The 13837-nt window shown below is 34.7% G+C and overlaps 2 protein-coding genes across 3 annotated transcripts in view; one reads left to right on the forward strand and one right to left on the reverse strand.

Moving 5' to 3' along the window:
• PIG-H (Phosphatidylinositol glycan anchor biosynthesis class H) overlaps positions 1–11373 on the reverse strand; it is a 33595-nt gene extending 22222 nt beyond the window's left edge. The window contains exons 1-2 of one of the 2 annotated variants that reach the window (XM_090379781.1): positions 11180–11373; positions 4261–4592 (exon numbers count right to left, since the gene is read on the reverse strand). In XM_090379781.1, coding sequence (XP_090235907.1) covers positions 4261–4527 — 267 coding nt within the window. In that variant the 5' untranslated portion in view covers positions 4528–4592; positions 11180–11373. Of the gene's footprint in view, positions 1–4260; positions 4593–11130 lie in introns of both variants that reach the window. The other variant, XM_090379780.1, reaches the window with a different exon arrangement.
• A 404-nt stretch (positions 11374–11777) lies between these two features.
• Positions 11778–13837, forward strand: part of LOC150081873 (cilia- and flagella-associated protein 36-like) — a 61721-nt gene continuing 59661 nt past the window's right edge. Inside the window, exon 1 of the mRNA XM_090380352.1 lies at positions 11778–11886. Within this exon, the coding sequence (XP_090236478.1) occupies positions 11778–11886 (109 nt within the window). The remainder of the gene's footprint in view (positions 11887–13837) is intronic.

The following is a 13837-nucleotide window of genomic DNA, read 5'->3' on the forward strand; positions in this document are numbered from 1 at the left end:
TTTTGTCTCTCTCTCTCTCAGGGTAACTTGGGAACTTTTTTTTTTTTTCCTAGTGCAACATAAGCCTCAGGCTTCCTTGCACCATATGGCTATTAATAATAATAATACCACTCCAGTTTGTACAGCAGTCTTCCATGTGCAACAGTATCAAAAGCTTTCCTGAAATCCAAGTATATGATATCAAAATTATTTTTGCATCCAGTTCCTTTGTGACCACGTAGTAGTATCTAATCAAACTTGTCAGACAAGACTTCCCCTTAACAAACCCATGCTGCATCTGAACTATTACTGCAGTCTTGTAGGCGCCTCCATAGCCAGGTGGGCAGGAGCAGCAGTGCGTAGCACACGCTTCATGATTAGACCGGGATTCAAGCCCGAGACCACCAAATACGGAGAATGCGAAAAGGTCAGGGAATGACCACTGCACATCCCCGGAGCAATGTGGCCTTAGTTGCTAATGCTCCTAAAAACCAAACAACAAACTGCACTTTTGTCTAGGTGATCCTGCATTACTTCTTTAACCAGTGATTATTATTTTCCTCAGAACAGAAGTTCAATTAATAGGTCTATAATTATTTCCATCTCCCTTTGTGAATTGGGGATACATTTGCACATCTCCAGTTCATGGAGACCTCCCCTGAATCTATGGATGCTCTCATAATTATGGCTAAGGGTTTGCTTACTTCCCTCGCTGCCTCCTTCAATATAACTGGATAGATTCCATCTGCCCCAGATGCCTTTTTTATGTTTAACTTCAATTTCTCCTCCACTTTGCTCTCCATTATTACAAAATCATTTAGCTCCCTTTTAGAGTTTAGTAAACTTCTGTCCTCCCCTTCCTTACACAATTCCTTGTGTGAATGTAGATGCAAAATATTTATTTGGTTTGTCAATAATAGAACCACCAACACCAAGTAGACCAATCTGATTCATCACCTTCCTTCTAGAATTACCATTAGTAAAGGCACATGATGCAAGTAAGCAAGCTTATATAGCATCAGCCAAAAAAAAAAAAAAAAACATCCTTCTCATTTCACCCATCCACTCCCTCCAAATGTCTATCTAGTTCTGCCTTGAATCTATTTATGCTATTTTAGCTTAAATGAGTTTGCATAAGTAAAGAAGTCTTTGTTCTTTTTTTTTTTTTTGCATCCTTTATCAAGGATTTCTTGTAATCAGCCTTCTTTTGCCTAACCTCCTTTGTGAGTTGATTACAGACTAGCTTATATCTCCCATAGGCTTCTGTGTCACCTGCTAATTTATATGCATCTCGTGCATTTTTCTTCTCTGCCACAATCCTCATTAGTTCATCTGACATCCATTTAGGCCTAAATCTGAAAAGCCTAGTAGCTTCCAAGATTAATTCCCTGAAGGCCTCCCATTTGGAATTATCTTATTCGTATTCCAATCACCACAGAGGTGTTGATTTAGCTGATCTGTGAATTTTTCTCGAAGTCAATGAAATCAGTTATCTCCAGAGATAGCTGAGGAATTGCAACTACCTATGGAGGTAACTTAATCCAGTGATTTATAACTCATTGGCTAAAAAAATACTTCCTGCAATTCAGATTACATTTCTTCCACTTAATATTAATTTATCTCCCCAAATACTATACTAGTATCCTTTATAACTAAAATCTTCATTCAATTTACTCTTCCTCTCTGAGACTTATACAGCTCAATTAAGTCCACTCTAAGGTATGTAGTTTCCAAGCTGATCAGCCCATACATTCAAGGTGTTTCTTCACAATAATACTTCTACAAGAAATGTTGAAAAGAAACTACCTGTGCTCTATATCCAGATGTTATATATGTTATGTAACCCCTATGTTATATATAACATGTGTTATACAAAATATATAACACAGCATTGCAATATCATCTAGACAAGACTGCAGTAATAATTCAGACACAGCATGGGTTTTTTAAGGGGAAGTCTCATCTGACCAATTTGATTGGATACTATGATGTGGTTACAAGAGAACTGGATGGAAAAAATAATTTTGATATCATATACTTGGATTTCAGGAAAGCTTTCGATACTGTTGCACAAGGAAGACTACTGTACAAATTGAAGCAGTATGGCATTAAGGGCAAGTTGCTACAATGGATAAAAGGGCAGTTGAGTGGGAGAAGACAGGGAGTGACAATTAATGGACACTGCTCTTCATGGGCTAATTTTATTAGTGCAGTCCACCAGGGTTCAGTGTTGGGTCCATTGTTTTGTATATTTATCAATGATAATGATGAAGGTATATCAGGCTTAATGTCCAAGTTTGCAGGGTTGTTAAAGACAGTATGCTACTGCAACAAGATCTAAAAAATTTGGACAGATAGGCTGAGAAGTTGCAACTTAAATTTAACATTGGCAAATGAAAAGTACTGCATATGGGTAGAAGTAACCTAGAGAAACATACTAACTGTGTGGTACTACACTGAGTGTGGTAGAGAATGAAAAAGATCTGGGGGTAATTGTGCAGTCAAGATATGAAGTTTTCTGAGCAATGTACACAAGCTACCTGAACAGGTCATGGGGTCTTGTCAATAATATACAGGAATTTTGCTAGTAGGGAAAAGGGGGTAATTATTCTTTTGCATAAGGCAATGGTCAGCTACACCTTGAGTACTGTGTACAGGTCTTGGAGGCCTCATTTTAGGAAGGATATAGTTGCTAGAAAGAGTACAGAGAAGGCAACAAGATTGGTGAGGGAAATGAAGGGGGTGCTCTTACCAAGAAAGGCTTAAATTCTGCAAATTGTAGCATCTGGAGACTAGGCACCCGCAAGATCATCTGATTGAGGTGTATAAGGCCTTTAATGGGTTAAGCAGACTCAATGCTGATGGGATTCTTCCTCTTTCCCAGATTACCAACCTGAGGGGACATAAATTCAAATTGAGAAAGGATAGTTGTAGAATAGATGTTCAGAAATTTGCCTTTAGCCAGCAGGTGGTTGATTGCTGGAAGAAACTTCCATCTGTCGTGGAAGTTGATAGCTTAAATAAATTCAAAGGAGAATTGGACAAACTTTTAAAGGAGTGGTTGTATGAAATGGGAATTTTTTTTTTTTTTTTTTTTTTTTTGGCTGATGCTGTATGAGCTTGCTTTCTTGCATCATATGCCTCTACTAATGCTAATAACATATATATTATATGGTTTATATATTCTCTTGGACATCTGACAAAATATTAATTTTTGTCAGAATATTCAACAGAAATTGAAAAAGGGTGCCAATCTTTAAACATTTTTAAATGTGGTCCCATCTAAAAAATACTTGGAATATGTATCCATACCTGGACATGGTAGTCCAAGTGTAGTCTCACCACTGCCTTATGCAATGGGATTATGATCTTCCTATCCCTTCCCATAAAAATCATCAGTAACACACTATGGTCCCACCTTGTTGCCTGCACCGATGCCTGTATCGGTGCAGGCAGATATGACATTCTGCATGTCATATCTGCCTGCATCATAACCGTCAATCTCTCTCCTCCTGAACTAATTTCCTCCTGATGCACACGTTATTTTGAAGTTATTGCCGAACTGCATCATTAAAACATAGCTGCCACATCTCTGACCATCCCTGAAGACTATCTACGTCATTATGAAGGAGTGCTCCTTGGCACTGTCATTAACCATTGTCCTCTTCTTGATACTATACTGTCTGCAAATTGACATCACTCCCTTTATTCCTTGTCAATATTTATTTAAGAAAATCTGACACAACAGTCCCAGTACTGATCTTCAAGGAACCCTGTTTTTAATTCTAGCCTAAATGATTAAAGGCCAGTGACCATTCCCTTGAGCTCCATGCAGAGACTGCTACTTTCTCCAGCAGTTTGGGTAGACCATCAATGTAACCTGAGCCCCACATCTTACAATAGTCTGTGATTTCTTTTTCCTCCTATTTGACAAAACTGCACATGTGTGGTGGGTATATGTGCACTCCAATCCATACAAATAAGTGATTTTTAAGGATATTTCATATTACAGCTTCATGTCCATTTGTGAACTAACAGAAATAGGAACAGAAATACAGACCTGCTCTGAACAAAATTGTCATCTTGGCTACTGGCTAATAAAATAAGCTCATTAATTTCTTGTTATTCACTGAAAGCTCCTCATTGTAATGTTCAAATTTTCAAACTAAATAGCAAATTAAGTGTATAAATAATAATTTAAATAATTTAATTATAATAATTAAAAACTGTGTATATATATATATATCTATTAATAAAGAACATTTTAAATATCCAACGTACCCTATTATACAGCTCATAATAAAATGCAAGAGTACAAAAGAAAGTGGAGAGAACTATCCATCGTCTCACATTGAATGTTTCTTTTTCAATTATGTACTCACTGCATAATGGTGATTTTTCATAACACACTGTATGGAAAATAAGACTAGCTCCATAAATATCTTCACACTTTGTTTTCAAAGTACCATCCTTAGATTGAACATGAGAACATTTCTTTAAGGAACCATTCAGCTTATTCAGGGAGTTGATCTTTTTGTTTAATGTCATATTTGTTTAGAAATAGCTTTGAGTTCACTTTTTTATTTACATGTTGTGATTTTTCTTTGCAATACCTATTATAATAGGAAAAAAGTTGTTTAAATTGTTATGCTTACAAATATGTATAGCTCACTTTTAATTTATAAGTCAAAGTTGTGGCTAACAAATATACAGTAAGTTTTTAGGCTACTTTATGTATGACAAAGTAGTTCTTAATCAATAAATTAAGCACTATGTAAGCAATATATATGCAGAAAACTCCCTAGTTTTCCACTATTATTCCAACATGCATATGTTACATTTTGTAAATTTATAGATGTGTAAAGAACAAAAGGAATCTTATTAAATAAAAATTTTTGATTACAATAAGACCATTACTCCCACTGAAGACTAGGGCCTAAATTTTTGACCATCAAGGCTTGTTCAACTTAGAGAACCATTTTTACTATTAGTCATAATTCTGCCCAAGTTGCAATTTTTTTTTTTTTTTTTTTTAAATCACATAGCATCACTAGATGGTGAATCCACTACATGTAAAACCCAGAGGCAGGTATGCAAGGCCTTTAGGGCCTGCACAATTTCAGTAATATCAGGCTCTTCATCTACTTCGTCTCCCCACCAAGCTGAAACTCCAATACGTTCAACAAGAGTATTCTTTGATTTCTCCATTAAAAATTCCAGAAAAATCATCTGTTTTTTGCAAACAAGAAAAATGCAGTATCAGATTAAGATCTTGAGAATTATATGAACATAATGAAAAAACAAATTTAAAATTAGCAGCATCTCTCATATCCAATTATTGAGTGCACTGGCATTAAGTTTTATGGTAGCCCTTCCAACTGTTATACTCTCAGGCTTATTGTCATATCCAATTGGCACAGTGTTGAAGCATGCAGGTTTTTCCGATTAACATTTTCCTCACTGTTATTCACAATAATAGGGGAGTATTAGCAATATGGTATAGGGAAGCCCCAAGATTTAGGTGCACCAGCCTGAAAATAAAATAACTGCCTGCATTTCTCTCCTCATGTACTAGGTACTGATCCAGCTTACCTTTTGAATTTCTCTAAGCTATCAGCCTCAACTACTCTTAGAGATATCTTATTTCAGCAATTAACAACTTGGTGAACAACTGACAAAAATAAAACTTTCTGCAATCCAGTCTACACCTCTTCTCTTGTAATTTGAATTTACGTTCTGTAGTTCTAGTATCATTTATAATGATGAAAATTTAAATTAATTCATTTTACTCTCTCATCTTACAGAATTCAAACAGATTCCCTGAGTTGCCATGTTACAAAGTTTTGTGGCACATATCTGATGTCTTTCTCACATAGGCACCTTTTTGCAGATCCCATTAAGCATGTTGTCCATCTTTGGACATTTAAAGAAGCTCCATGTGTTTATTCAGATGCAGTCTCTGTATGTATTACAAGTGAGTTTCACAATTGCCATGTAGTATTGGTATTAAGTGGCAAAATGACACAAACAATCTTGTATAGCATCAGTTAAAAAACCAAAAAAAATTGCCCATCACTTCTTAATAAGTTGTCTAATCCTCCTTTAAATTTATTTAAACTAACCACTTCCACAACACCAGCCTGGAAGCTCATTCCAACAATCAATAGTCTTAGGCTCAAAGATTTTTGCACATTAGAGGGTGTTATTTAAAAAAATAATTTAAAATGTTTTTAGTATAAAAAATAGACTTTTCAGTGTGTTCATAATAGATTAAAAATAAAGGTGGTATCAAAAAAAGTAAACAATTCTGAATTATTTCTTGCTGTTTTTTTATCGTTATAAGTCAGGTAACTTTTTCCAAGTGCACAAGTGATCTTTAAAAAAATGCTGGCACAGTTAAGGGTTAAATTCTAATATGTTACCAAGAGAAACTTACTGCCAGATAGTTTGTTACTGAATGTACTTCATTGTACATTCAGTAAATTAGGCCACAGTAACTGTGTATTCAAATGAAAGTTTTAACTTCTTTGCAATGTTTGACTGTTTATTCAGTTCAGCATACATTCATTGACCCCTCCCCTCAGTCTTTAGTGGGAACAAAGGTTGGTTGCTTGGTGATCAAAATCTGTTCTCTGTAGCAGCTTAATCAGTATGATATACCATTGCAAGGTGTGGAATTAATTTTCCATCAACAACTGGAGGAATTTCTAAAGTCCCCTCCAACTGCAGTTGTAATTAGCCAATTTCAGGCTGGGGAAAATGTAAGATTAATTTTCAAAACAATAGTTAATTTGTAACTAATGTTTTAGTTTTCGGCCTGCACCACAATTTTATGTAACTTTGGAATGACAAATAAATATTGCTACTATATCCCTGCTATGCCAAAATTACAAAAACCACATAATATCCTCAGAAGAATGAAGAAAAATAGTTATATTTTCAATTAAAAACTTTATCTGGGGACAGCGGTGAAGTAGCCGGAGCGGCACATCAGAAAAGGAAACATAAAAGGAAGGAAAAACGTATGTTATTGTACTGTAAAAACTGATATGTATTTCATAGCCTTGGTTATTATAGTTTGCTTCATTGGTGCCGATCCTTTCCCCGCTTCTCGTATTCTTTCTTTGTCCTTTCTTATTGTGTTCACTGTTGACACTGACAAATCTAAATTCCACATGATACTTGTTAATGTTTGACCATTTTCATGCATCCTTATTATTTTAATTTTCTGATCCAAATCAATCGCTTTCTTTTCCTTGGTACATTTACTAGTACCGCTGTCACTTATTCTCTTAGTCGGCAAAATGATAATGGTCAAAATGAAATTTTCTATAAAGAACTTAGGGTTAAGGAGGAAACACACTATTATCACCTCACACGAGCTCACATTTTACTAAAGCACATTATGTTAGTGCAATTCATTATTGAATTGCACTAACAGAAAACAGGTAGTAAACTCGATCCTACTGCATTTGCGATAATACCGATAGCTGGAATTCTGTGGATTTTTAGGTTATTGTGGTGAAGTGTGTCTCCCCTTCATTGAAATCTTCAGTCATAAAAAAAAAACAAAGCATAAATTTTCAGAATCTTCTCTTCATTCCTATTTTTTAAGCTTGCTACTCCGTATCTCATTTGTGCGTGTCGTGTTCGTCGTTATAAATTGCTTATTTTTTTTTTACTTTTTTTTTTACTGTTTTAAATTTTACAATCCTAAAAAAATTGAGTGAAAAAATTTACGTGAGTCTGAAGTTACGTAACTCTGGGACTTACTGTATATGGATAATAAAGCCCTCAAAACCTAAGTTGGTATATTAATATGTTCATTTCCAAATTGGAAATATGTACATAATGGGGTCAAATGTTTCATGGTATTTTCTTACCACTTCTTCAGTGACAACTGTATGCAATATCACAATCACAAAAGATCACTTCAGTCACAAGTACAAGTTTTTGTTCTGTATCTCATTTGTGCTTTGGTCACAAGAAGTTCTTGTGACCAAAGCAAATAGCAAAAAACATTTGATTCCATTATGTACATATTTCCAATTCAGCAATACCAATGTAGGTTTTGAGTGCTTCATTATTTCCAAACAACACACTTTACCTGTGCACCATGCCACTCAAGGAATACCTTAAGTTGTGAATTTTGTGCAGTTTCAAAAAAAAAAAAGAAAATTTCTGTATTCTCCAAGTATGGTAAAAGCCCATCAATTTGCATAAATTTTACACTGGAGAAGTATAACCATAAATTCTTTAAGGCTCCATTTTGGAGTAAAATGCTTTTATTAATGTTTGCTAAGGAAGATCTTGTCTGACAAATCATAAGACTGTCACAAAGGAACCAGACTTGCAGAGACATAGCTCTGACTTAACTCCATAGTAAATAAGATACTAGACAAAAAAATACATTATCAGTCACAATGTTTTTATTGAATACAAAGTAAAATTAGTTTATGTGCTACCACAGCTGAGTGAAACTGAAGTGGCAGCTATAAGGTTGTATTAAAGAATGAACAACAATAAGAAGAGAGCAGCAACAGTAACACCTTTTTTGAGAAGAATTAAAATAAAACAAACCTACCATTTAACATACAGGATTACTGCCAGCACCTTTTACAAAGTTCCGCAATTACTTCTTGTAGATATTTTACAATTTAATTTCATAAAATCCACAGTGTCTCAACTAAATGCAAAAAACAATGCTGTATTATTTATTTTTTTTTTTTTTTATATCCAAGATATTACACAAAACTAGGTGCTGAGCAGCATGCAGTCTGCTACTGGGAGTCTGGAATCCCTGATTTTGTTGTTACAAAATACAGTACACACTATTCTTAATATACTAGGTACACTCCCCACCAAATTAGAATGATGGGAAATTCTAATGTAGCAAGTCCTACTTCATACAGATTATTAATAGTAGTAAATGATGCAATGAAGCACTTATATAGTATCATAAAAAAATGCTACCCATTTACCTGTTCATCCTATCTAATAACATTGGTCAACAAAATGAAACTTTTTCATAGTTTTGTGTGCTGATTTATGCAGTTTTATTTTGATTTTATTTTGTAAATTTATCTTCATCCAGTGAGTTCATTGTTGGAAAAAACTTCCATCTGGTGTTGTAGAAGTTAGTAGTTTGAATAAATTCAAGGAAGAACTAGGCAAACTCTGGGGGGGGGGGGGATACAGGTGATATGGGAAGTGTTAGTTTTCACTTTTTTTTTTAATTTTTATATTTTTTTTGTTAATAGCAGTATAATATATAATAGTATATTATACAGACATATAAGTTAGTGTAAATGGATCATATCTATATGCAGTAAATTAACCAGTTATTATAGCGACATTGTTTTATTACATCTCATATTGTGATGACTCCGTAGTTAGTTGCCTATTTCATTATACTCCAAATAAGTAACACTTCCTCAGTACCAAAAACTATTGTTATTCTTGGCAGATACCACTATTTTAGGGCAATTTGGCCTTTTGGTGGGTTTAGGTACTCTGATGGTATAACAGCTGATAACCCAGTTGTGAAATCAAGTCAGCAATATGAGAGATGCTAAATGGTGTTTAGTAGTTTAATATGTAATAAAAATTCAGGGCAAAAGCCTCAGACTGCAAGAAAATTAACAGATATGTAAGTTAATGGAAATGCATCATGTCTATATGCAGTAAATTAACTGATACTGTGGCATTATTTCATTACAGTGGCATTGTTTCATTACATCTCATATTGTGAATGCCTTCACAACTAGCATATTATAATATAATATTTATTTTCTAATTGACAAAAGTTCTACATTTTATCTTTAAATTCATGTATGGTCACAAGCTTTTGCCATGCCAGCAAAAAAAGCTTTGAATTTCACAAACTCTTGGCCTCAAGTTATTTCAGTTAACTCACTGACTAAAGGAGTCAACATAATGAACCCACATGCTGAACTTGCAACCCCATTTCAGATAATAGGAACAGCTGATTTGGTCATGCATAGCTAGACTGCAGGGGACTATCTTATGTGAGTAAGCAGTAGTTCTTTATTGGATAGAAAGCCCCTCTCCTCTTCATTAGGATTTCAGTCCCTTTCCAGACCATCACCACATCCATCACATTCCCATTGGACTGGTCATGATGAAAAGCATTGTTCCCTTAATTTTATAGTAGTTCACTGGGTATACCAGCAGTTGAAGAAATTTCCTAGGATGGAAATTTCTTTGTAAATTCTTCCAATGTAAGGAAAGACTTTGAAGTGAGGTGAGCACAAAAACGATAGCGAGTAACAAGTTGATTTAGGAATGTAACTCCTTATAATTATTTAACAATAATAATCAGTGTGATACCTCCATAATGTGCTTTTATCAATTTCAGCGCAATAGCTCTTATAATCTTCAATTCCACACACTTTTGGTGCTCTTTGTGAACCCCCACATCCCCCCCGGCTGCTCCCTATTTCCGCCATAAGAGTATATACACTAAATTATTATTTGCCATATGGTTCAAGGAAGCCTCAGGCTTATGCTGTACCAGTCAAAACAAAAAAAATTCCATAGTTACCCTGCAAAAATTCCCTATCCCGAGAGAGAGAGAGTTGGAAGTAAAAAGGAATCACCAAGAAAGAGAAGAATGATGATATTCAGCTCAGGACCCTGGGTGTGCCTAAATACATAGATTAGAATTATTTCACTTGCATTCGTAACTTTTAAAAGTTCATGTCTTGCTAAAGTTGAACAAAATTTCGTAAATTGAACCAAGTGTCAAATTTTCGTTCGTTACATAAAAAGTGCGTAAATCGGATGATTATGGCAGTGGTGTCAAACTGCAAGGCCCGCAGACAAACAGGATCAGGAGGTTGCCAGCAGCACTAATGTGCACACTGGTGTACCATTACTGGAAGAAATGTAGTTTCATGTTATTTCACCCCAAACAAAAATGCGAAATCTCAAACCGGTGCCGATTTTGAAGCTTCGTTTAATTTATGAATTTCCAGGTTATCTCCTTTTTCATATAGTTTAAACACTGTTAAATTGTAAAAGATGAAAACACTTTTGCGGCCATGCATGGCACAGTAAATATTATCTACAAATTTTTGTAAATGGGGAAATGATCTATTTCATAAAACTATCATATGAAATATTACTTACACCAAATAAAATTTCTTAAACTTAGCAAGTTGGTTTAGAACTAACTAACTTTAGCATGGATTGAATGTGTTACAACTCCAGGACAAAAAATAAAACGGAAAAATATGTGCACTGAAACAACTGTGGGCATTTTGCACTTCCTATCCCTATAATAGTTAAATGTCCTATTTTTGTGATATATTATAAAATAATTAACTTAACGCATCCACGATAACACAATATTTACGAGACTGAAAGATTTGATAAAAGCAGTCATATATGCTGCCATTACACTGAATACTCTTGCAGCGCCCTCATAAGGACTAAGTTTCTGAAAGAATATTTAATCTATCTACATAAAAAAAATAAGAAAATTATTGATCATTATTTTTTTTTAAAAAACTGCATATTTCATAATTACTTTCACCCAATAAAAAGCTATGTAACATCAAAGATTTTGTGATGTATAATACTGTTCAGCAAAAATCGCATCTGTATATCGATGTCAGTAGGTTATATAAGCAAATCATTATTATCGTTTCCCTAGAAACGCTTGCTGTAAGTTTTGTGTACAGTAAGATCCTTTAACATACTTGCTGGTTCGAATTACGAACACCGTAACATAAAATTAGGAAATTTGCTTTGCTCTACCGTCACTGTTTCTGATCATGGCAGAAGAGCGCACGCTGAACTGGGTTTTGGATTCTCTCATCGAGTTTTTGAAAGGGCCTATATGGAATATACCTATATTGACTTTCATTGAGCACAAGTCTATTGGTGAGTATGTTTATGTTATAAATAATATAAAATACATCAATATTTATCAGTGTTCAGAACAAAATATAATTAATTTGTCGATAACAAAAAAATAGAGTTGCACTTTCATTGACTAAATTAATTCTTTCAACTGAAATAATTACTCTACAAATTTGATGCTTACTATATCTCAGAAAATAAGTTGTTTCTCTTGATTCTGTATTTATTTAAGATTATTGAGAAGCATGGTCTTTCATGTTCTGTATTATCTGTAAACAACAATTTTTCTTTATATATGTTCCCACTCCCTAAATATTGAATCTCCTTCGTTGCCGACTCTGTCTCTAACCTCTGCCAAAACTTAAAGGCTGGACTGCCTTCAGCAGCTGAATACTGTTTTGACTCAATTCTTTTCTATATTTGTGTAAGAATACCATGAGACTTCAGCATTCTAGAAGATACTGGGAAGTTCGCAAAACTCATCTTTTCTTAACTGGATTTAGTGTAATGGATCAATTGAGACGTTTCTCATAAGAAGGGCCATTCAGATTTATTCGAAATGATCCAGTTTGACTAAACAGTTTTAGAGACTGTAATATGTATAAGATTGAAAGAAATTTAAAGATTATGCTTTTAAAAGCAAGATGAAAGCCTGACAGATATTTGTTGAATAAAGGAGCAATTAGAGATAAATATACATATTGAACGTGTCTATAATTCTGCACATGCACGACATTATTATTACTAGCCATACAGTGCAAGGAAGCCTGAGGCTTATGCTGCACCAGCTGAAAAAAATTCTGAGTTATCCTGAGAGAGAGAGACATGCTGCAGTAGATGATGAAAGTCATCAATTCAGCCTCGTGGGACCGTAATTTTCACAGCATGACGAGTGGGTACCAGAAACTGATTCCACTCGAATAAAGAAGATACGGAATTTATATATAGTGAATACAAAATGAATTGGATTCAAGGCTATGGATTGTAAAGGCGAAAAGGTTTGAGCTCTTGGAAACGGATAAATATTTTGGAGATTTTGCCATGTTTTTGACCTAATTTATGTATTAAATGGTGTTCAATAAATAGTTTAATAGACCTAGTCACGTTCGATAGCTTATTTAATTTAGCTGGAGTGTATGGTAGAGGATTGGTAGGGCTTTAATTGTGGTAACAGTTGTTACCACAATTAAAGCTGGTAGATTCTAATCTGTTAAGGAATTCTATTTCTAGGAGGGAATAACTGATTTCAAGCTCTACAAACGTAACGGTATAGCATATATACAGCATATATATGTTGTATATATGCTATACCGTTAGACTTATACATAGACTTGTTGTATATATGCTATAACCCCTTCAGTTCCTCCCAGAGTGATGCGACTCTGGGAGGAACTGAAGGGGTTCTCCTACGAATCACGGCCTTACGAAATGTGCTACTTGTGCGATGTTTACAGATATCTTAAGCGGGACATGATGCATTCAAGGGTGAATGTCTTAGCCTGTGTTCCGTGCAAAGCGTATGATTAAATTCGGCATGAATTCAGTGTTCTAACGGGCATTTATAAGGACTTGAAGAATAGGGCGGATCCCCTCGAAAGAACTAAAATTGGCCCATCAAGCTCTCAGCTGCTCGATTCAATGCCAGAGCTTGCACTTATGCATTAGTAAAACAGCCGCAATTCCCAAGGAAGAATGTTCAGTTCTGCAGGAGGTAGTTATTGTTGGTTACTCTATTGTCCGGAAAACGGGAAATATATTATGCAAAAAGATAGGCGGATTATGACGTTTTAAAGCAGATATCATATTTTAAAGGCATGAAAGGTTATATTATTTTACACGTTGGCCCTATTGATATCAAGAATAGAAGATCTGAAGACTTACTTAACTAGTACAAGGAAAACTTGGGTAAAAGTCACGAGTTAAGATTAAATTTTAAAGTGTCTACGATATTGCCCGGACCCAACAGGAGGGA

The sequence above is a fragment of the Mastigoproctus giganteus genome, chromosome 8 (assembly GCF_048544385.1).
Source record: "Mastigoproctus giganteus isolate SK-2022 chromosome 8, ASM4854438v1, whole genome shotgun sequence".
Classification (NCBI taxonomy): Eukaryota; Metazoa; Arthropoda; class Arachnida; order Uropygi; family Thelyphonidae; genus Mastigoproctus; species Mastigoproctus giganteus.